Genomic DNA, 23869 nt, shown 5'->3' with positions numbered 1-23869 from the left:
TAAACATCTGTATCAGTTTAATGGCTGTATGGTTGATAAATGTTTATCTGCTCCTGTGTTCCAGATCCAGCCAGCTGGACATTTTGCTGTTAAATGTGAAGACATAATCTGGAAAGAAGAACATTTCAGCTAGAGAAAGTTTATATTCTAATTATTTGCTTTGAATGCAGCATTCATTACTCATCGTCATCTCTTTTCCCATCACAGCTAGACTAAATTTCCCTTAGGATCTCATTATAAATCAATGCTTCAATTTACCACTTGTGAAATGTTTGTGAACTGCACTTTAAATTCACCTGGTATATTATACATGACCTCTTTTATCCCACCAAATATGTTTTCTCTGCCATTAATATTGAAACAGTTTCTTGAAGCACAGAGATTTGAGACCTGTGAAACTCTAGTGCTTGTGAACTTGGAAATATCAGTAAAAAAGGTTTTTTAGCTTTAGAAATAATTCTTTTTTTAAATGCACTACATTCAGAAATATAGAGCAGGAATAGCACAAATCCAAAAATAGGGATATATGGATCAGATTAAATCCAATACACAGTGGAATTGTTGTATTTCCATCAAAATTTCTGCATTTTTGTTTTTAAAAAATGCTGCAGAAATTTCTTCATATGTTGTTATATCCTTCTTACCTAACAGTCTCTGTACACATTTTGTATACAACATTCTCAGATAAATGCAGTTTTGCCTATAATGTTCCCTATTATATTCTTAATTTTTTTTTACAACACTTAACCCTAATATAGTGTTTCTCAACCTTTGCAACTTTAAGATGAGTGGACTTCAACTCCCAGAATTCTCCAGCCAGCCATGCAATGGTTATGCATTGGCTGCCAATAGGATTCTGAATCCATTTCAAAGGCTACTGTTAACCTAGAAAGCCCTACGTTCCACCAACCAAGAGGAAATCAAAAGGACAAAACCCATGCCGTGAGGTCATGTAAAGACTGTGATGATGCACTGGCATCCTGATGCTTGGTGCAAGCATGCAAGCTGCAGTATTTGCATGATGCATGTTTTAGCTCAGTGTTTCTCAAACTCGGCAACTTTAAGCATGTGGACTTCAACCCCCACAATTCTGGGAGTTGTAGTCCACATGCCTTAAAGTGGCCAAGTTTGAGAAACACTGTTTTAGATCACACAAATGTGTGCCACCTTGTTCTCTTCCCCAAGAACACCCATAGCTCCATGGCTCAGCTTCCTGCTACCTTCGAGTCCACTTTGCCAGCAAACCACCTGTTTGTCCAGAAGGGCATACTTAGGGTTTCCACCTTAGGTAGGCTGACCATACGTCCTGTTTTGAACGGGACAGTCCCATTTTTTTAACATTTCCAGACCGTCCCATCATTTTAATATACAGTAAATGTCCATTTTGTCCTGTTTTCTTAAAAACCTTACTTAAAAATTTGAAAGTTCCTGCGAACCTGTCAGAAGGCAGTCTGACTTTGAGGGGAAGGAGGGGGAGCTCAGCAGAAACAGTGGGAAACAAGCCGCAGAGCTCAATCCGGCGGGAAACCTAAAAAGGAAAAAACAGGATCGACTGATAGGCGGTGATCAAAGGGCAAGCCGATTGGCTCCTGCCTTGAAACGGCGGGAAGAAAAGAACGTAAAAGCACAGCCAGAGGAGGAACGGCTTGTTGGGGACAACCGTTCACTGGACTATCCAGCCCAGCTTTGCCTCTCGCAAACAAAGGAATCCGGAGATTCCCAGCCTGAGAAAACTGGACAAGTTCCTGCCTGCCGATCCAGCCCATCGCCCAGCCCTGCCCTGCCCCGTTTTGCCATCCCAATGTCCCATTTTTGTCTCAAGGAAATATGGTCAGCCTAACCTTAGGAGAAGTTAATGGGGTGGAAACTCAGAAGCAGACCTCCTCAGGGGTGGTTCAAAAACCCTAAGGATATTTTGCATGTCCCCACCCAGTTGGTTTTCCATGAAGCCTATTCAGATGGACCTTTGGGCCCTAGTGGCTGAGTTGGGGTGATTTTTTTGTTCTTTGCTCTTCTAATTGGCATTATTTTTTAAGCAAAGTAAGTAATCGTTCTTACTGGGAGGGCATGTTGGATGAATCTGGCATTATGTTACTATTGGATTGGATTGCTGCAAACTTTTTTTAAGTGCTGTGATTGGACAACATACAAATCTGCCAAAAAAATAAACACATCCCCCCAGAAATTTTATCATTTTAAAATTCATATTGCAGAAGGTGGTTTCATCTTCTAAGTCAAGCTTGATTCTTAGTTACTATGCAGACATATCCATGTGGTTTTCTGGATCATTATATAGAAGTTTGCCATGTCCCGTTCACTGGACTCTCCAGCCCAGCCTTGCCTCTCACAAACTCTCCAGCCCAGCCTTGCCATTGGGGGAGATGGGCGGTGATATAAATTTTAATAATAATAATAATAATAATAATAATAATAATAATAATAATAATGATGATGATGATGATGATGATGTCTGCCTTCTGAGATGTTTTTTCCACTTCTTGGCCTAGCCTACAACCCTGGTTTTTCCTCATGGTCTCCCCTTCACATTCTAACCAAGTCTAAGCCTGCTCGCTTTTCCAAATCGGCCAAGGTTGGCCAAGTGCTGCCTTAAGATGCAGAATACATTTCTAAGATCAGATTTCAACAAGTGCTGTATGAAAGCTCAGTTTTTTTATTCACATTGAACCAAAACTATGAAAACTTTAAGGACCTTCATTTCAATGGCTGGTGGTACTGGGTCTTCCACCCACATATACCACCTGGTAGGGTTTAAGGCAGCCTTTCTCAACCTTTTGACCCTGGAGGAACCCTTGAAATATTTTCCAGGCCTCGGGGAACCCCTGCACATTCAGGCTCAAATACAGGCCAGAAATTACAAAATTATTACATTCGTTTCATGGGTAGGCCTGTCTATATGCATTAACGGTGCTCTTAAACTGAACATAAAGAATGAAACTTACCTCTTTAACGTGAAGTTGCCCGAATTTGAAATATTTTTTAAAATAAATTGTGATCTCCCAGGGAATCCTTAATAACCTCTCGCGGTGCCCTAAGGTGCCATGGAACCCTGGTTGAGAAACCCTTGTTCAAGAATTCCTTAGTTGGGCAGAGATGGAATAGAAAAAGCCAGAGTGTTGCAGCTGGGTGCAAAGCAGGATCGAAGGCCCATGCTGCTTTTGACAGTAAATGGGTCTGTCCATGCTGATTTGTGATGATCCCTAGCAAGAGCAGTTTAGTATAGCGGTTAAAGCACCAGGCTAGCAACCCTGAGTTCTAATTTTGTCTTAGGCACAAAGCCAACTGGGTGACCTTGAACCAGTCATTCTCTCTCAGCCCCAGGAAGCAGGCAATGGCAAGCCACTTCCACAAATCTTGCCAAGAAAATTGCAGGGACTTGTCCAGGCAATCGCCTACTTACTTCAAGGCACCAAAAAAGGACCTCTAATAGCAGTTTAGTCTTGCAGAGAAGGTGATTCCTTGCTGGATGGAAACGTGCAATAGAAAGCCTTGGATATAGCTGTCTTCCTAAAAATGCTCTGTTGATTTGGAGATTGCAGATAGAATTACGAAGTTTATCTCCCTCCTCCAGCTACTTCCGAAAAGAAAAAAATGGGAGGCTCGAAGGGAATATGATGGAGAGAGAGGCCTCATTTGGGTCCTGACAGTTCCTTCATTAGGAATTTTGAAATATTTTTCCACTGAATACGGTAGCAGTGGAATTAAGTAGGAATGGAATTAAGTAGGTGATATAAATTTAAATAATTAATAAATAAATAAATGTTTCTCTTGTTGGCAGTTGAGCAGGAGGCAAAAATAAAACCTCAGACTTGATTCTGCACACTGCAGAGGGTTGGACTAGATCAGTGTTTCTCAATCTCAGCAATTTTAAGACGTGTGGACTTCAACTCCCAGAATTCCCCAGCCAGCCATGCTGGCTGGAGAATTCTAGGAGTTGAAGTCCACACGTCTTAAAGTTGCTGAGGTTGAGAAACACTGGACTAGATAAATACTTCCAACTCCACAATTGTCTGATTCTCTGACTTTTTGTACCTGTCATGCCTTCCTAATGATTGCATTTTGCTTAGTTAGAAAATTAAAAAAGGGTTTTTTTAAAGCATTCTGTAGCCTCTGCAACTTCTCAGCTCCCATTAGATATTTGGAGGGGTTTCTCCTGCACCTAAAGCATTATTTTAATCTTTTTTTCCGTTATAAATCCTGGCTGAGTGGAGGGTGCCATTTTTGCTACCCAGGTTAGGGCACCTAAGCCTAAAAATTAAAAATAGAGTTTAAAAAAATGATTGCAAGCTCACTTAGGCAAAAAAAAAAAAAAAAGGGGGGGGGACCTTTGCAAACTTCTTGAATATTGCAATTAAGCAAGTTGGCAAAACTTTTTTTTTCAGTGCCGATTTTATTTCCTTGATGTAAACTGTTTAGCATGGAGTACAGCCTTGGTCTTGCTTTTTTTTGCTCCGTGATCTAGAGAGAAAACTAATTATAGCAATATAATATATATTCAAACATTTCATTCACCTCCAATGTGTTTGCAACCTTCTTACAGTTCTGTTATTTTCCCCCACCCCACCCAATACCTAAATTGAGTGGCTCTGATTTGGCAGAAGATGCTTCTCCCGGGAGCAAAGCATTTAGAAGTATGGATGGATGGATGTGACTACCTCAGCTGTGAGTTTGATGTACAGTATTTTATGGTGTTTTATATTTTTATATTTTTATTTAATTAATTAATTAATTTCCTATCCCACCTTTATTATTTTTATAAATAATTCAAGGTGGCAGACATATCTAATACTCCTTCCTCCTCCTATTTTCCCCACAACAACAACCCTGTGAGGTGGGTTGGGCTGAGAGAGGGACTGGCCCAAGGTCACCCAGCCGGCTTTCAGGCCTAAGGCGGGACTAGAACTCTCCTACCACGCCTGATTGGCTCTTGGGCTGAGAGAGAGGGACTGGCCCAAGGTCACCCAGCCAGCTTTCAGGCCTAAGGCGGGACTAGAACTCACAGTCTCCTAGTTTCTAGCCTGGAGCCTTAACCACTTAAGAGAAGACTAAATGCAACCAATTCATGTCTTGAATTCTTTAAGGTTCAACCAATAACCCAGTTGCAATGTGCGTGGATCCAGAAATACATTCCGTAAGACTAGCTTTGGATTGCGTATTCATAAACACAGCTTCAGGGGGTTCAGAGAAGCTTCTATAGTTTTATTTAGGTCAGAACCACAATTTTCCAAGGGCCCTTTACTAATCACCGCTGACAGGTCTACGACCTGGCTTTTGTGGGTGTGTGGGGCTCCAGTTTGGAGATGTGTTTGGAAGCAATCAAGGTGCACCAACTGCAAGCCTGCCTGGGTTGATTAGATCCAGTGGCAGTTCTCTTTATCTTGGTAACCCCACTTGACTACTGCAGTGCACTTTATATGGGACTACCCTTGAACAGTGTCCAGAAGTTGCAATTGGCGCAAAATGTGGTACCCAGTGCAAAGTAAAGAGATTATAGAATCCTAGAGTTGGAAGGGACCTGGGGCTCTCCCAGTCCAACCCCCTGCCCAGTGCAGGAATCCTCAGATAATCCAGGACAAATGGCTGCCAGTATTTTCTTGATCATAAGAATCCACGACTGGAATATCTGCGCTGGCTACCAATTACTACTCAGTTCATTTTAAGAGTTGGGGTTGACCTTAAAATCCACGAATGAGAGGGCCTAATTATGTAGGGATCAGCAGAACAGGTCCCTTCAGAGAAGCCTCTTCTGCCCGAACCTCAACACACACTAACAGCTTTTTTATTGTTTGTTTTGTTTTGTTCATCCTTTTTTAATTGTAGTCTACCTTGAACGTTAGGAGGAGCAGAAAATAAAATCTCTGAAATGAATCTACTTTCGGAACTGGGTTGGATTGCCTAGTCAAGCTTCACATTAGAAGATGGTGAGGCTTTGCGTATGCCTACCCAGCCAGCCAGCCAGAAATTAATTCTGAAAATTTGATACGAGATGTTCTAAATTGACTTGATTTTCCAATCACTTCACAGCAACAAATCATCAGATTGATGATCTGAATTGAACCAATTGTTTAGAGCTAAACAAATCCACAGCTTCTGCTGGTTTGCACATCACTTTAAGCTATGTTTAATTATGAGTTATTAAACACACCAAAATGGCTCAGTGCAGAACACACAGTACTGTACTAAGCTAAAGCAAAGCACATTTCATTTTGTAGCAGTGGAAAGAAACCAAGGAGTGTACTGGATGGGAGCAGCAAGGGGGCAGAATATTTTGAGCTCCCCCCCCCCCCGCCTTGGAGTTTCATTTCCTTTTTAAAGACGTTTTAATGAGTTACTTTCACGTTCCCTATCTCAACATGTCACAAAACCATGTTCCTTGCCTGGGTAATTTTGGTCAAAGGAGACTTCCTGGATCACAGAAATTAGTGTGGGGCCAGCAAAGCCACCTCAATGGGAAAATTTCCTCCACAAATTAAGTCTGCCCTCTTTAGCTCCCATCTAAAATTGCACATCAGGGTGGCGGAATTGAATGGGCCCGATAGGTAACACACAGAGAACTTCATAGATGTAATTTTGTGATTACTCCACCAGACAGAACTGTTTGATTTCTGAGGCTGCACTGAAGGGTTCTGGGAGGGATGTGGGGAAGCTGTCCTGTCTTATTTCTCTACAACTATCATCTGGGTATTGATATTAACTGAATTCTTCAGCCTGTGGAGTGCTTTGCTTCCACAGACCAGTTTTGAAAAGGGTCACGTCTATTAGAACTGAGACGGAACAGGGTTCTGGGGATACGTCAGGCTGGGGGTATAGAAATAACAATTTCTCTATGGCTCCCACCCCAAAAAATCCAGATGTTAAGTAGCCCAGTAGAAAGCTTGAGCTACATCACTTTTAAGTTGCCAAGAGAAATCACCTACGTAATTACTCTATGGCCTAGACTGATTCATTACAGGCAATTCTAATCTTTCCAGAGATTTGCCCAAAGAAAGAAACCTCCTCACCCACTAATATGGGGGAATCCACTGCAAACCCCAAACAAGCATGCCCAACCGATAGGGCAGCTAACAGCAGTTCAGGTCAAAATTGATGTCAAAGACCAGCATAGAGCAGAACAGTTAAGAAACTGAACCACCATCTTCTCCTCTCCTTTCACTCAACCCTGATAGATTTGCCCTGCAGAGCATGAGTTGATGGAGGCAAGGTTAGCTATTTGACTGACAGACAGAAAACAGCACAGGCATCTTTAAGGACTCTTCTTGGCTCTTCTCAGCATGCTCACCTCGTGGTTTAAATTTACACAACCACGTACCTCTAGCGAGAGAGGACTTCCTCATCTGAAAGGGAAGCCTGGACTTTGCTCCAGGTAAGATGGTCAGAAGATCCTGACACACTTAATCTTATTAATATGTATTTCTACTTATGTACATGTTTATTATTTATTTTATATCCCACCTTTATTATTTTTATAAGTAACTCAAGGCAGGGAACATACCTCATACTCCTTCCTCCTATTTTCCCCACAACCACCACCCTGTGAGGTGACTTGGGCTGAGAGAGGGGGACTGGCCCAAGGACACCCAGCCAGTTTTCAGGCCTAAGGTGGGACTAGAACTTAGTCTCCTGGCTTCTAGCCTGTTGCCTTAACCATTAGGCCAAACAGGCTCTATGTATTTGTACTTATTACTGCCCTCCCTTCTTGGAGCAAGACATTTAGGAGAGCATTTGGTAACAACCAAGCCAAATATTGAGCCCTTCTGTCATTAAGCTAGAAGCTGTCTACCCCCCCACCAGCCTCAACAGGAAGGCCCTCCTGTCGGCTTCTTTCCCCAGCTTAGTGAAGAAGGGGAATAGTGTGAATTGGCTGTAGCCTGAATGCTAAAGGGGGAGGGGAGAAATGAAAGAACATCACACTTGCTAAGTAGGTATTATTTATTAAGGCTTGTATTCTCCTAGAGGAAAATGTTAATCCGATGCTGTTCCATTACTCCTTACATCAGAAGTAACAGACAAAGCTATTATGTTCTAAATACAAGTCTAAAGGATACAGCTTAAACTTTCATTTAAATTGGAGGTCCTCTTGCGTAAATATTGTTTTTCAGAAGATGTCTGCTTCCTAATATAAGTAAAAGATCCTCTACGATTAAACACGTGCAGATTCAATGTGCTAGAGCAACAGGCATGAGCACCAAGAATTCATGCTAAATTTTGAAACTCCGGTTGGTGGCCAGTTCTTCGACAGCTTCCTCATTCCACAAAAACATGACAGAAAATTCTTTTCTTAAAACAGTTGTTTTTACTCATCCAACGGAAAAAATAGGCACACACACACAATCAATTTTAAACATCTGAAGCATAATCCATCATATGAGTCTGAACTAAGATTCTAGATTAAAGCTCACCATTATTAGTATAAAATCTTAAGTGACATCCTCAAGGGGGCGAGTGAAAAAAAGGGGCAGATTAAAAGTAATGTATTTAATAATATTAAAAAGCAGGGGGAAAATTAAAAGCCACGTTGCCCGAGCCCCTGCAATGTTGAACACATATTTAAATGATTAAAAGCTACAGATAAAGCAAAAAATTATGGTAGAAAACTTCTCAGCTTTTTCTCACAGGATATGATACAAAGCAGATGTTCACTAATGTTCACCAAATATAGACAAAATAATTTAAGACATAAAGTACAATCCATGAGGAATATTTCTCATGCAATATCCACACAAAATAACTGTAAATGATGAAAATGTACAATTGTGTTTGTGTTAAGTCCCATTTATACTTCTTGCATGCGAAATTACCCCGGTGAATTATGCCTTTTTGATTTTCTGTAAGGCAGAAGTATACTTTCAATATTTTTCAAAAATAATGAAAATAACAGATAAAAACTGAACTTCATAAAATAACCTGAGCTTGCTGTATTAATGTCAGTATTTTTGACACAGGTTATTTCTCCAAACAAAATTACAAAACAAACTGATATATTTTTGTTTCTACTTGCCATAAGAATCAAAACAATTGTGGGGATGAGGAGACAAGAGGATCTGTAGTACATAAATACAAAAACAATGACTTTTCAGATTAGAAACATAATTTGTGCTGCAATTAAAAGTCTTTGGAAAAGACTAATATTTTCAAAATCTTCAACTGTAGATGAACTTGTTTAACCAACTTAAAAAAAAAATAAAAACAAGAAACATCTTTATTAATGGATTCTACAGCATTTTACATAGAAAAGGTACAACTTAATGCATATTCAGCTGGGCAAACAAAAACAAAACAAAACCCAACCCTCCACTACAGTGTACTTAAAAGATGCAAGATTTGAATTTCCCCTGCAAAAAAGAGATACTGGAGCTGAAAGCTTTATAGTCTCCTGATACCAGAATACACAGCACCAGAGCATTTTTAAAAAAAGATTCAATTTTTCATAATCAAATTTAATATCAGTTCTAGTATATATATATATGTATATATATATATAGCAAACCATATATGTTTATTCTTATTGTTTATTTTGATTCTGACGTTCCTGCAAAGAGAAAAACAGGAAATTAGAATGTGAAAGCCCACAAAAACCCTTTACCTGTCCTAATTTTTTAAAAAGCCACATTACCCTGAAACAATGGGGCACACAGTTCTTCAAAATTTCAATTTTGCTGCATGTACACTGTGGCCTGCCTATGGTGTAACAAGATGCACTTATAATAAAAAAGCAACTAGGAAACTGCTCTCATGCCATGCACATTTTAAATATTTCACGATATAGCTTTCCGTGATACTAACTTTAACTCCTAAAGCTAAACTAGGATACCTAAAGGGAGTGCTTTCTGTAAAATCCGGAAATTTTCCAAGTACAGAGAAATACATCTCTTTGTAAATTACAAGTAACACCTTAAAACCAGGCTTAAGGGTGTATGCTAGTTTCTAGAACTCTGTAACAATTGATGCAAAGTGATCTGTGGAACATTTAACTTTCTCTCTGTTGTGGGGTGTGCGTGACAACTATTTTCAGGAAAGTTCACATCATTCCAGAAAAGAGATTAGATATTAATGGCTTATACAACGTGGCAAAGTTTCAAGGGAGTATATAAAGGACTTCAATGACTTTAATCTTCAATGTAATCATCTTTTTACCAGAAATAGATACCATGAAGTACTCAGATTCAACGCAGCCCCACAAGCTTCTTACTGAAAGGGCAGAAAATCGTTTATGGCTGGAGACTTTCCCCTGTGAAAACTCTATGAACCACAATTCTAAACGTCCTGAACAAGTGACGGCTTCTAACTGGAGATGATCCACAACAAGATGTTACAGCATCTACTCTTTCCCATTCAACACCCCCTCATTCCTATTAATTTCATGTTTTCAAAGTGTTTACATTAATAATAGTTTGGCTCCTCAGCTCAGTTTTTTAATATTTTGCCTAAAACCTTTGTTAGCCAAAATCCTTTTGGCTGATCAGCAGGATAAAAAACATATCCTAAACAAGCTAAACCACACAAACATGTTGAAGGGGACTTTGGACCTGCCTGTCTTCGAGGATAGCCCCGCCATGTGCAGGTTCTCCATCACTTCTGAAACTGAAGGGGATCTTAAAAACATGGAAAGACAGTACTAGAAACATGTAATCTTCCAAGTTTGCTCAGGCTGATGATCCTTCTTTAGAATCAGACTATTGCAGCCACACACTTAACTCTCTAATGCATGTCTGCACTAAAAAAAGACTTCATGGACCTTTTATATTACAATAACCACTCCAAAGCCACAATCCATGGCAGTCTTTTAAGGTGAACTTTTTTTTTTTTTGGCAACAAGAAACCTGTTTTTTTTCCCCTGTATGTATCAGTTGTATGCATTAATTTAAATATCAGCCTAAACCTAATTCCTGTGTTATGTCCTGTAAATTATTAGCAAGGATTTGGTATTTACTGGTGCATCTAAAAAAACATTTTTTCTAAAAGAAAACCTATTAAATAATGCAATTTAAATACAGTAACCTGTTATGCCTTTATTGCAACACAAGGTAAGATCATTTTGTTCTGTGCTTCAGTGTAAACAATAAATAGCAATTAAATTTGAGCTGATGTGAGCACACACTAAAATTCTACAAACAAAAATGCAGTGGAGGACATTATCTTCTACTCCCAAGGGAATTGTAAAGTAAAGGTATTACCTGAAATTTGAGGTAATTCAATTAAGCTTACAAAAAGGACAGAAACACTGCAGTCTTACAATATTCCTGGGCAGAACCACATCCCCATCACGTTTCTAGATTTATCTGCAGCTCACAGACTAGTAAGTCACCTTCAAGTTGCTCCACTCCTGATGACTTATACAGCCATATCCCCACCATTTGCTCAGGGTGACATGAAACTAGTTTGCCATTGCATTTTATCGCTGTTTTCCAGTCAGCTTACATCCCCAACTTTCCAGCTAATCCCCTATTCAAATACTAACCTAAATCAGCCACATTCGATTAGATGCTGCAATCCAGCTGGGCAACTTGTAGACTAAAGAGCTCTGAAAACCAGTAATTATCAGCATGACACCAGTTGAAAACCTGCAGCTGAGATGCCGTATTTTGTTCAACTGGACAAGATTTAACAGCTGCTGGCACAGAGAAATTCATCCTGAAAGCCTAACAGACACCTAGCTCCGTGGCTGACTAATATAAATGCACAGAAACATTCCCCAGGCCTCACTTTTAACAATGAACTCAGTGTCAGAATAACTCCAGTTTACTCACGCCTCTGACTCTTGTGCTTATCTTACCCTCCCTTTTGATTTTATTCCGGGTTCCTGTAAACTCATGATCAGTTCTATCATAACACACATCTTTAATTATTTTTAGCAGCGATAAAATCGTATGTTGCAGTATTTTGCAGAAACTGATTTAAAGAGTCTATGCTTCTATTTTGTGCTATGGCTGAGTTATTAATGCCGTTAAAGAGATATTTGCTAAATCCCATTTACAGGCCAATCTTTTTTTCCCCTCTGGTCTTTACAGCATTTTCCTTTATAAACCTCATGGTTCTTTTGGTTTTGGTTTAAACCAATCATTGCCTGAATGGTCTGTTAAGGAGGCACGATCATATTATATCAATAAATTTTACAATAAATTACACAAATATTAAAATAGCTCACATAATTGAGAAGTATACTATTTTTTCCTAAATATGAGCGGTGTGCAAAACTTTAAATTCAAAGTACTCCACATCAAGATTGAATCAGTCGTTTTGTGTTTGAAACAGGCTTTCGCAATAATTCTGCAAGCATTATGAGCTTGAAACACTTCAAGAACAGTTGAAACAGGCCATTCTGAACATTAAATAATCGCTTTTAGACAAAATGTGGCATTTTGGATTTGAAAGATTTTGCACGCCTGTACTAGATAGATACCAACATCCAATTTGTGTAAAAGGCTCTTTCGTTTCCACATGGATACCTTTCAAGCTCTTCCTTCAACTAGCAGCCAGAATATCCCACATAAGGAACAAAGAGCTGCCCATCATGAGTTGCTTTCTTGTACCCCTTTATAAAGTAGCACATCTTGCTCATGCACGGATGAGTGATTTGTATTTCATTTATTTTCCAAGCCCGGTAACAGCCTACATCCATTACAGCACTGAAACTAAGCTGTATGTAACAATGCAGACACATCTCTACTTTTTGGCCAATTACAATAAAGCAGGTTAAAAAGCTTTAGAGTTGAAGGCTTGTGTGTTAAATCTGAAGGCTGCACAATATCTATGATCCAGACAGGTTTTTAAAAGTCCCTTTCAAACACTCAACTCCCATTCACCTCCAGCGTTGCTTTCCCCAAAATGAATAAAGTGTTCTAAAGCCAGTTTACCTTTCGTACCACTTCCTCCTCCTCCTGGCGCTTTTCATAATGGGAAAAGTCATCAAAGATGGAGGTTGTGTGCTTGTACATAGCAATAATTTTAAGCACTTGCTTTGCTTTTTCTAAGGGCACCTCCTGAGTGTCACGGGAGTTTGTAACTGGCTTGTTGTCATTGTTCTCCAGCCTGATGTGCCGAAGCTGGTTGTTGGGAACGTCTTTCACAAAGATCCACTTGACGTCAAACTTCCCCTTCCACTTGTCCTGGGACCAGACACCAGCACTGGTACCATAGTCCACGGACGACTTCATTTCTGCCACACCACAAAAATGCCCACTGCCGTTGACGCTGAAGAGTAAATAGACTGGGCCTTTACTGTTCATAGAGCGGAAAGCGCCGTCCAAACGTTTGTTCCCGTGTTCTGTGCTACACCAAATGGAGTACTTGATGGAACGATGAATATCATCCTCAGAGTAACTCTTTATTATGAACACACGTCCATTTTTAAGGTTCCACTCAAAATCCTTAGGGTTGTAACTGTGAGCAGCTTTCAGTTTCTCAAGAACAGGATGGGATTCGCCACCAGGGAGGGTGTTCGCCGGGGTGTTCCCAGGTGAACTGCTTTCGTTACTGGTCCCCGCACTTTGGCCAAAAGCCGCATTTCGGTTGCGAGGTGCCACCCACCTGTTCTGAGGTGGGGGTGGCTGAGGGCTCTGGTAGGGCAGCTGTGCCAATGGGGGTGGCTGGGCAGGAATAGGCTGGATGAGCTGTGGCTGTGGGATTGCCTGAGGAGAAGGGATCTGCTGAGGAGTTGGAATTTTGGCCACAGGGCCCTTATTGTCCCACGTACCGATTTCCATGTTGTGTTTAATAGGTGGTGGAGGCAGAGCCCCTCCTACTACAGGCCCACTTTTTGCTTTCATTTTGGGCTGAGGTTTTGCAGGCTTGCTGGCAATGGCAGCCCAGGATGTTGGCTTAGATACTGGCAAGTTCAGATTTGATCCACCGTTGCCAGACAACGCACCTGCCATCCCAGCACTGTTTACCACAGAGCCTACTGTTTTCACAGCAGAAGTCGTGACATCCCCTCCAATCTTGAGTCCAACCATTCCCTGCTCAATACTATTCATTCCAGGTGCCTTATTCAAGGTATCGTTGTGAAATCCTGTTTGCCCATCCACAATAGTACCACCAAGGGAGCTGGGTGGATAACTGTAGCTGCTTCCATAAGCTGAGCTCTGGGTCTGCTGCCCTTGAGATCCACTGGTTCCCCATGCTGAGAAAGGTGGGTTTTCAGGGAAGAAGTTAAACCTGTGTGGATAAATGTTGTTCCCCAATCCACCAGGCTGTCCAAACACAGCATCGTGCATGAAGTGGTGATCACCGTTACTCAGCTGTCCATAGGTTGTAAGGTATGGAATAGGAGGGTCTCCTCCGGTTGACCAGGGTGCTTCACTCAGAGAGTAGGGAAAGCTAATAGAAGGTGGATAATAACTGGACAAGTAGGGATCGGTCATTGATGGATAGCTGTTGCTCTGTTAAATGACAAAACAGCAATTTCAGATTCAGTCGTTCACAACATTATTTACACTAGAGAAGATATTCAGGAAAGCTCAAATCCACTGTACCACATAAAAAACTGTACAGGTCTTAAACGTGAAAATGTTCTCTTGCTTCTTCCCTGGTTCCCTCTCTCAAAATTAAGGCAGGCTAATCCTTAATTAATTCCCATGGTTTCCCACTTACTGCTTCAAGGATTAATCGCAAGAATCAGAGCAATTTGAGCAGACACGTTTTGTTTTAAAATCTGCAGTTTGGGTGAGAAGTTATTTTTAAATCTGCTTCGCAGTATACTAATATTATAATGCTAGAACTGAATTAATCTGACTGCTTTCAAACGTTCTCAATATTAACATTATGCAGTTATACTAAAGCTTAATAAAACCAGATGTTTGTAGATTCTTTTGACCAAAGCATATACTGATTTGAAACAAAATGGATTCCTCCGCGTTCTCATCTACCCCAATTGATTAAGCCATATTATAAAAGTTCCACATTTGATCCATTACTCTGTCACAAACACGTTGCTTTCCCATAACCATACAAATTCCGGCCTTTTACAGTAATTCCTACTTGTTTTTGTTTCATGTTTCACCATTAATTCATTAATTTCCTTTGCATTCTACACTCACCTTGATTCAACTATTTAAAATTACATTGCCCACCTGTCCATTTTGCTAGCTATTTCTGAGAACATCCTTCCCCTCAGTGATTCCAGCTCACCTCTGGCCTGATACAGCAGTGTCATTCTTTCTCCTCAGTATTTTCTGCAAATCTACCTTCTCTATTTCTTTTCACACAGCATTCGCTCATTTTCTACCACTGCTCATCAAACTTCCATATTTTTTAAACTTTTCAACACATCAGAAATCTTCATACTATACCATGTATTCTGCGCCATCTTCACTTAATCTCTCTTAAAGCTTATCTCTTCTGATTAGCTTTTTCTACAGCTTGAACTGCTCCCCAATACAATGCCCTTGTATGACTCCATATATGCTTTAGAGCAGGGTTTCTCAAGCAGGGTTCCCTGGGAGATCACGGTTTATTTAAAAGATTATTTCAAATTCAGGCAACTTCACATTAAGGAGATAAGTTTCATCTTTATTTTTATTTTACAAACACTGTTAATGCATATAGACAGGCCTACACATGAAACGAATGTAATAATTTTCTGACTCCTGGCCTGTATTTGGGCCTGAATGTGCAGGGGTTCCCCGAGGCCTGGAAAGTATTTCAAGGGCTCCTCCAGGGTCAAAAGGTTAAGAAAGGCTGCTTTGGAGGATCAGCCTTAACCTTCAAGGTAGACCTGAGCAGTACATGGAAATTCATTCTGTTAGCGGATGCTGCTCTCTCACTGTATGACATCAGTTTTCCAGAAGATAGCGTATCCTTTGAATTGGCCTACACACTCAAATCTTGCAAAATTACTTAATACTAACCCATCCTCTGAAACTGAAGTGCATTTTGGTCAATTATTGACTACAGCAAATATAGAAGCCAACCATAAGACAAGACACACAGGAAAAAAACAGAGTTCTTAAGAAGATCCCATCAGATCCGGCAGAAGAAGTATGCTGCAGATCCTGTCTACCAAAGAGCTACATTTGGAAAGATCCAGGAAACGGGCCTTTCTGCTGTGGCGCCTGCCTTATGGAACATCATCCCCCTGCCCTGCAAGGGAGGCTGGCTCCATCCCTGTTGATTTTCTGGAAGTCCCTCAGAACTTGGTTATGCCATCAGACCGAGGGACCCCAAGGGACTGGTGGTGGCTACATTGTTGTTAATATCTGTTCTTTTTCCTTTTAATAACATTGTTTTTCCTTTGGATTCGCGTGGATTGCTTTTCATATTGCTGTTTATGGTTTTTATTGTATGCCATCCAGAGTCCCATTTTTAATCAGATGAGTGGCCATATAAATATGAGTAAATAAAACTTGAAATAGGAACTCCTAAAGATGGATTACAGAGCAGAAGGATACTTCTCTATAATAATACATAACTTTAATAAAAATTGGAAATATCTACGTAATCCCAATTTCAAATACCCTCAGTTTACAAATATTCTACAGTATTAAAATTTTCAACTTTAACCAACAGGAAAAATAGTTTTAGTTTGGAATCAGGTACAAAGAAGCCATAACGTTCAGGGCTAATATGGATTTACTTAAGCCAGTAATTATTAGTTTATTTGAAATTCAAAGAGAATAATATGCCATTGTAAGTGGCCTTTGATTCTCCCCGTCTATGCTAAAATGGTTTTCCTTTTAAACAGTTACATTGCTTCCAATTGATTCATGCTCAAAATTCCTTTTTAAGAATCCTATAACTTTTCAGGCATACAGACTAACCTGATTTGACTGTCCAGAAAGATAAGGCTCAAAATCATTGTCATGAACTGTATCCTTCTGATGAAGAGAACCATTTTGCACTGAAACAAAAGAGCTGCAATTATAACAATGTACATTTTGAAGTTTAAATAAAGAACCATTTCCTAAAGCCGCCCAGAGTCACTTGCTGAGATGGGCGGCTATAGAAATTGAATAAATAAATAAAAATAAAATAAATAAAGCATGACAGTATACATAAATAAAACTGCATTTATCCCATAGCATTATCTATTTAGAGGAGGGAAAGAGGTCAGATTTCAACATGATGAAAAACACTTTCACAAGTCCTCAAGATACCATTGTTCCTTACAAAACTGATCTGAGTGACAGTCACTGAATACCTCGCAAGCAGGTTTTTCAACAGCCAGCAACAGTTTTGTTAAGATCAAGAGTAAGACTCACATAATGAATCAAAATATATTTGTCTTGGGAAGGAAAGCTGGAGCATTTAGTGTAAGCAAGAGCACAAATCTGAGAGGCCTCCAAGTCAGCAAGGCATGCCAAAAAGAGGTCAATAACATGCTGACTGAATGTCCTTTATAAAGTTCAACCCATGCTATCCTTGAAGGTATAATGTAGATTCTATACTTGTTAGTGCCAAATTAGATTGATCTAAATAAGGATACTTCTTTGTTTTAGACCATACGGACCTCGCTAATAGTATTTAGCAACTAGTGGTGGTTTCTGCAACCTTTTCAGCTTCATTCTAATAAGCTTTTTACAGGGTTCCTCAATAAAATAATCATTAGCACAGGCAAGTTTCTACAAAAGACAAGTTGAGTGCATTCTGTCTTAACATGTAAGGATGACAAATTCTAGACATGTTCTAAGGCATGCCCTTATTTCACAAGCGAAGACCCCAATGTGATTTTTTTAAACTTGTCTTTAACTTATTTTTATTTTTTAATTTAAATTGGTTGTTTTAATGGTTTTTATGTATTTTGTTTGTTTTATTATGTACACTGCTCAGAGCCACTATGTGAGATGGGCAGCTATACAAATGTGATTAAATAAAGTCACCTATGTAGGGTACAGAAATTCCACAGCAGATGATATGCAAAGTGCTAACCAAGCAAAGAAAATCTGAGAGCCATTAATATAAAGAAATGCCCATATACATTGCAATGATCAGAAAAGTATGAGTTATGTTGATTATTAATATCTACATATATATATTGTATGTAGTTGAGTTTATTATGCTAATTATATTTAGCTTGTGGAATAAAGGTGGCTGAAATGCTACTGCGCTGAGGAATAATTTGTTTTTAATTCTATGTGTTTCATTTTGTCTATGTAGTTTATAGCGCATACTGTTAACTAATAGCTTAATTAACAGTTTGAAATAATTAAACTACACTAAAAATAAACTATGTTAAATATACAACCACTTGATACTTTACTTTTTTGTATGTACACAAAATCAAAAAGGTATTACAGGAACAAATGAAAATCAAAGTTTTACGAAAGTCTTTGAAACCGTCAGGCATACCCAGTTAAGTCACTTGTGGAGAAATTATTATTGCCCACTATACCTCCTTCTTTAAAATACTCTATTAACTTGCTATGCTACAAATACATGAGGTTAAAAATTCCTGAAAACTTAAAATTCCAAGTACTTATAATGTGAAAAAATTATGCTAGTTACATTCAAATTCACAGTATGTTGAACAGGATTGGTTATTTTGCCATTAATATTCTGTCTTTAAGGAACCTCCATCAAACATTGCTATTTCAGGTATAATCTCTTCATCTTGCATTCCAAGACACGTTCAAATTTAGGAGAAGGGCTCCAAAAATAGCTTCAGTGGAAAAAGAGCGGTGATGTGTCAGCTCCCATGATTTATAATTTCGTAATATTCCAATGGCAGAAGAGGGAGTTGCAATTGCAATACAAAATTATTACCATCTTGGAATTTTTTTTTAAATCTTATTTTTCTTAGAGAAAAACAAACCTCTTTCAAAGTTTCTCACTTTGTCTTAAAAAAAAGAGAATGGGAAATAAACGCTTGCAGAGAACATTGCTTTAACTATTATTCTGAAGTTCTAAGTAGGTTATAACTTGCTTTGTGAGGTTCTTATTGTGAAAAGAGGCATTGAAATTAATAAATATTTTAAGATTTAAGCTGCAAGCCCAGTGAACTGCACAGACATGTACAGGACTGAACTTCTAGGCAGGGATAAACCTCACTGAGAGTTATAAAGAAATGCTTCTTCAAAAACATAGGCTTTAATTTTTTTAATACATCACTTACAACCAAACATTAGCATGCATACATTCAGATGAAGCTACTTTCAGAAGACCTATCTTTCAGATCAGAACGTGTCTTACCTTTATTATCCTGTCCTTTCGGTCTCTGTCATGCCACAGTACAGGGTAAAATAAAAGAGACAGAACAAATATTTGTTGAGTCCTCAGAATAAAGCAAACTACCGGTTATTGAAAATGTGTAACATTGATCCAATATTTCATAGTCAAGACAGGTGAGTCCATTTAGGTATCTCAGTCACAATTTTCAACCAGTCTTTTCTCTGGCCTCAACTTTACTTTCTGCAACTGTTATGTCTTTGATAACTATAGTATGATCTCAGAAATATTTGCATTTATGAAATCCAGTTACAAATAGTTAAGATAGTATCATGGCCTTTCAGGAGATTGGAAACAAATAAACAATACCCCCCATGCTAATTATATAATGCGATTATGAATATTAAGGATTTAGTTTGTTTGTTTTTTAAAGAGGACAGTCTTGCTACCTTGAAATCAAAGAGTTGGAGAGTAAGAAATTCAGAGCTACAGACTAGAGAGAAATCTTCTAGCTTCTCAAAAAAAATCTAAATATTACCATACATACTATTGGTATACAGTACATTTCGAATCTGTAATCCCCCCCAAATCTCTTTTGCATCTGTAGCAGACCATGCCTACCACTCAGAAGTACTTTGAGCACAAAAAAGTGAACTACTTCCAACAATAATCAAAAGGGTTCAAATTCAACATTTCTCACAAACCCCTAATATGTACTTTAAGTTACCAGGTAAACATATGAAAGGAAAGAGGCTGACTTCTTCAAAGACCTAGAAAAAGCAAGAGACCCTCCAAGCCTTAAAATATTACCCAATGTGCAAGATGTTGGATTTCAACAGGCATATGCATACTGAGATAGACATATGTATTTATTCTCTCAGCACATAAGGGGGAAAGGGGGAAAGAAGCAAATAAAACTATCAGGAAAAAAGTCCACTTCAGAGAAATACCTCTCTCCACACAGTGAAGCAGCAGCATGTAAAGAAGCAAGAAGTGACTGAGAAATAGGCTCAAGAACCACCTATGTAGCCTTAGGCAAGTCATCATTTCTCAGACTCAGATCCCCGCAACATGTGAATAATAATGTTGATCTATTTTACAGGACTAGTAAAAGAATTATAAAAACAATACTAAGCTATTTAAATACTACAAAGCTACCGTAGTAGAATCAGGTAGTTATAAAGGGAAGGAAATACTTTTGCATTCCCTCAGGAATGGTGCCTTTGGAAGCTCCCAGTTTTTTTAATGCTCCCAAATTCTTCCTGGGAAACAAAATTAGATGGGGATATTCATTCCCCTCTAAAAGCCAAAATTCGAGAGTGAGGCTGATCCTTAAAGCTGAAGATGGGAGTGCCTGGATCTACGAAGGCTGGAACAGCTAACATGAGAAGGGATGATTATAGAAAAATTGCTGAATGTCTGGGTAGGGATTGAAGCTCAAACGGAAGTATGAAGAAGCCCACTGAAATCAGAGAAAATAGAAGGGAAGGCCTAGCAAAGGAACAGGAAGAGCATTCCTACAGAACTAGTGCGGAAATTGTAGCTTCAAGCCGCTCAGGATACAGAAACATAATATCCACGGATCTGTTCTTCGGTAACTATCTAAAAATGGCTTTGGGTGGCTGGCTCCTAATAACACAAGTCCAAATTCGGATCTGCCATGCAAGGTGCACCGAAAGAGGTGGCTGATCACGGTTCTCTGGAACCAGAGCCCTAGAGGAGAGTCGCACAGTCCCCTCTTTTTACATGCTGGCATGAAGGGGCACTCCAACCCCGAAGGCGGCTCTGCAGGGGAGAGCCAGCAGCCAAAATCTAAGGTAGGGCTGGGCAAGCTTTTAGTGGCCAAGGCCCGGACTTAACAAAGGCCTGAAGGAAGAGGAAGGAGGGAGGGACGGACGGGAAACCCAAGCTCTTTGCCCAAAGAGCAGAGAAGGGCTTCTCGAACCCCGCCTGGGTCCACGGCTTTCCCGACGGGTCGGACTACACCTCCCATCGTCCTCCCGTGCAAAGCCTGGCTTCGATCAAGGCTGGCGGGAGGGAGCGGAGAGTGCTGCCTGCATCCATGAAAAAGCGCGTTATGCCCGAGGAGGGATTGGTCGGGAGCCAGGAAGGCAGAAGGGAGAGCTGGAGGCGGGGGGGGGAGCGGGCTGGAGAGGGGGATGCCGCCCGGCCTTCCTCTCCCATCCACTTACCTGGGGGTCAACGCTAGTGGCAGACATCTCTCATGCGCCCTGAAATAAAGGGGGGGTTGGGAGGGGGAAGGGAAGAGGAGGGGCGGGGCGAGGCCAGGCACGAGCGCGCGCGCACTCCCCCCCGCTCCACCTCCAGAGAAGGGGCTGCGCGCACGCGCGGAGTGCGTGGGCGGGAGTGAGGAAGGGGAGCGGGGGGTGTTAGGTCAAGGGAAGGAGGGGGAGAGGGCCGCGCGCACGCGCGCTGGCTCGTCCGTGCGCGCGCTCGTTTCTTCCCTCACATCGTTCGCCTCCACACACACAGGGAGGAGGAGGGGAAGGGAAGAAAGGCCCGCCGCCGCGCGCTCGCCGGTCCTCTCGTTTCCCCGGCTCTGGGCCTCAAGCCTCTCGATCCCTGCCGCCGCCGTCGCCGCCTCCCTCGCCTTTCCCTGAAACGGAGAGGCAGGAAGACAAAAGAGGCTCCCAGGCAGCCGGAGAAGCCTTCGAACTCCAATGGCGGCGGAGACCGGGCTCCGGTGACGTCAACGCCTCGGCTGCGCAGGGCATGCCGGGAAGGGGAAAGCAAAGGACCGCCGCGCGCCCTCCGGCGAAGAAGGAAGCGGAGGGGGAGAGGAAGGCATCACCTGCCGGGCATGCGCACGAGCGAGAGGGCTGTTACCGCCTGGCGGTCTTTAACGCCGCCCCGCCTTGGTCTCCCTTCAGTTTTTAAGTTCCCGCCCAATCCTCCGTGGGAGTTGGGTGATTGGCAGGCGAGCGGAGGGCGAGGAGGCGGGATCAGGGCTGAGTCGGAGCCAATCAGAAAGAGTACAGCTGAGGGGATACCATGGCGGCTCTATCCCAAAATAACCCCCGGCGTCTAACCCGACGCTCCTCTGAGCATGGGCCTAGGAAATGGCTGCTTTTCCCGATGCGGCTGCCGCGTTTTTCATTTATCAGCGTGGCAGGTGGAAGTTCAACAGGTATGGCCCGCACATGCGGAGAAATGCTACCTGTTGAACTTTGGTTCCTCTCTAGTTCCGAGGAGCGAAGAAAAGGCTGCCATTTTCTGGCCTTTTTAACACCTGACATATTAAGCAAGACCAGGCGATGGTGGAGTTCACACATGGAACCCAAGCCATGGTTTGTGTAACTGGGTTATTGGGATCAGGTAACACACTCTTCTGAAGAACGTTAAGGAGTCCCCTGCTGTTCCTCAAGGAACATCAAGCATAAATTTTGTTTCACCTTTCATTGCATATGATAAGCAGGACAGTACATTGTATTAAACTATGGTTTGCTTAATCATGGTTCATAATCAACCACAACTTGAGTTAAAAGCTAATGCTGTGCTGTCATCTACAGTTCACCCTGCTACCACAATGGCTGGATTCAGCCTTTCCCTAAGTCTAAGTCCAAAACCTGCAGGGCTCAGTGTGTTGTGTGAATGGCGCTAATGGCTGGACTGGCACCTGAAGCTAAACCTTGATTTCTCAAAAAGGTTTTGCTAAATTTGCTAAGGCAATACACATTGCAGTAACTGCAGTGCACAAATACAGTAGCCCAAACCACTTTATAGGCTAGTATGCTGTATGAACCCAATCCAAAGGACTTTTGGGTAAAGATAAGTAATTGCAAAACACATCACAGCTGTTTGGAGTGTAATGGGAATAGGGGGCCAAGCTTTCAGAAAAACCCATCTTCAGCATCCAGTGACAGTCATCAGAATGGTCCCTCCCAAACTCACTTAATGGCTGCATTTGCACAACCTGATAAGCCACCATTCATTAAACCATAGTTTACTGCAGTTCTTTACGGCCCCACTCTTCTAAAATGATAAATGCATTTGAGTGAATAAAACTAATCATGTCATTAGGGCTGAGCAAGAAATAAACGTATGACTTACTTTTAAAAATAATATATTATTTTTGGCCCCTGTTTCGTAGTGGGTACCTGTCTTGAGTGAGGGGTTTTGCTTTTTGTTTTGTTTTTTGTTTTCTGATTACAGTATGTTTTTACTGTAATGAGGGTTGCAGCTTATGTTTGTATTTGTTGTATGGTGTCCAAGTCCTCTGGAATTGGGGTGAGTTAAATAATAAATAATTAAAATTTAATCTATATAATGGGTATTAAGAGTTTGCCCTACAGCAACTATGCACTATTGGCTTTTTCAGGTAGAAAAAAGAGCAAAGCCTAGAATAAGTTCTTATGGTGTTCCCACTTTTCTGTACAAGCTTGATCAGTTTTTTTTTTTTTTTAAATGTGACCCTCTTCTCTAAGTTCCTTGTGACCCCCAGCCCCAAAGTGGTTCAAACCATTTGAGAAACCCTGGTTTACTCAGTTAACCTAATACAAATAGTCCTCACTTAATGACCATTTCTTTAATGATGGTCCAGATATAGGACGGGGCTAAAAAGAGTTACTTATGGCCTGTCATACCACCCCCGCAGTCATGTGATCATGATTTGGGCACTTGGCAAGCAGCTCACATGTACAACCATTTGTAGCATCCCACGGTCACGTGATCATGATTTGCAACCTTCTCAGCAAGTTTCTGACCTGAAAAATCAACTGGAAATAATCGATCT

At 40.8% G+C, this 23869-nt stretch overlaps 1 protein-coding gene across 1 annotated transcript; it reads right to left on the bottom strand.

The window, feature by feature from the left end:
* Window positions 1-7933: 7933 nt before the first annotated feature.
* YTHDF1 (YTH N6-methyladenosine RNA binding protein F1) lies at window positions 7934-21843 on the bottom strand. Its single transcript, XM_063296944.1, has 5 exons — window positions 21309-21843; window positions 19141-19165; window positions 16773-16852; window positions 12873-14396; window positions 7934-9547 (listed from the first exon to the last, which is right to left on the bottom strand). Exons 1-5 carry the CDS (start codon window positions 21333-21335, stop codon window positions 9521-9523), a joined length of 1683 nt encoding a protein of 560 aa, XP_063153014.1. The 5' UTR covers window positions 21336-21843; the 3' UTR covers window positions 7934-9520.
* Between the last annotated feature and the right edge of the window lie 2026 nt (window positions 21844-23869).

The sequence above is a fragment of the Candoia aspera genome, chromosome 3 (assembly GCF_035149785.1).
Source record: "Candoia aspera isolate rCanAsp1 chromosome 3, rCanAsp1.hap2, whole genome shotgun sequence".
In the NCBI taxonomy this organism is placed as follows: Eukaryota; Metazoa; Chordata; class Lepidosauria; order Squamata; family Boidae; genus Candoia; species Candoia aspera.
The sequence above is the reverse complement of the archived record's forward strand: the minus strand, read 5'-3'. Positions and strand labels throughout refer to the sequence as shown.

Coding starts and splice junctions, on each gene's coding strand:
- YTHDF1 (XM_063296944.1), bottom strand. CDS start 21,335: ATGTCTGCCACTAGCGTTGACCCCCAG. Junction 16,853..19,140: donor GAAAGGACAGGATAATAAAG/GTAAGACACGTT, acceptor CTTTTGTTTCAG/TGCAAAATGGTTCTCTTCAT. Junction 9,548..12,872: donor AGGAGGAAGTGGTACGAAAG/GTAAACTGGCTT, acceptor TTCTCTTTGCAG/GAACGTCAGAATCAAAATAA.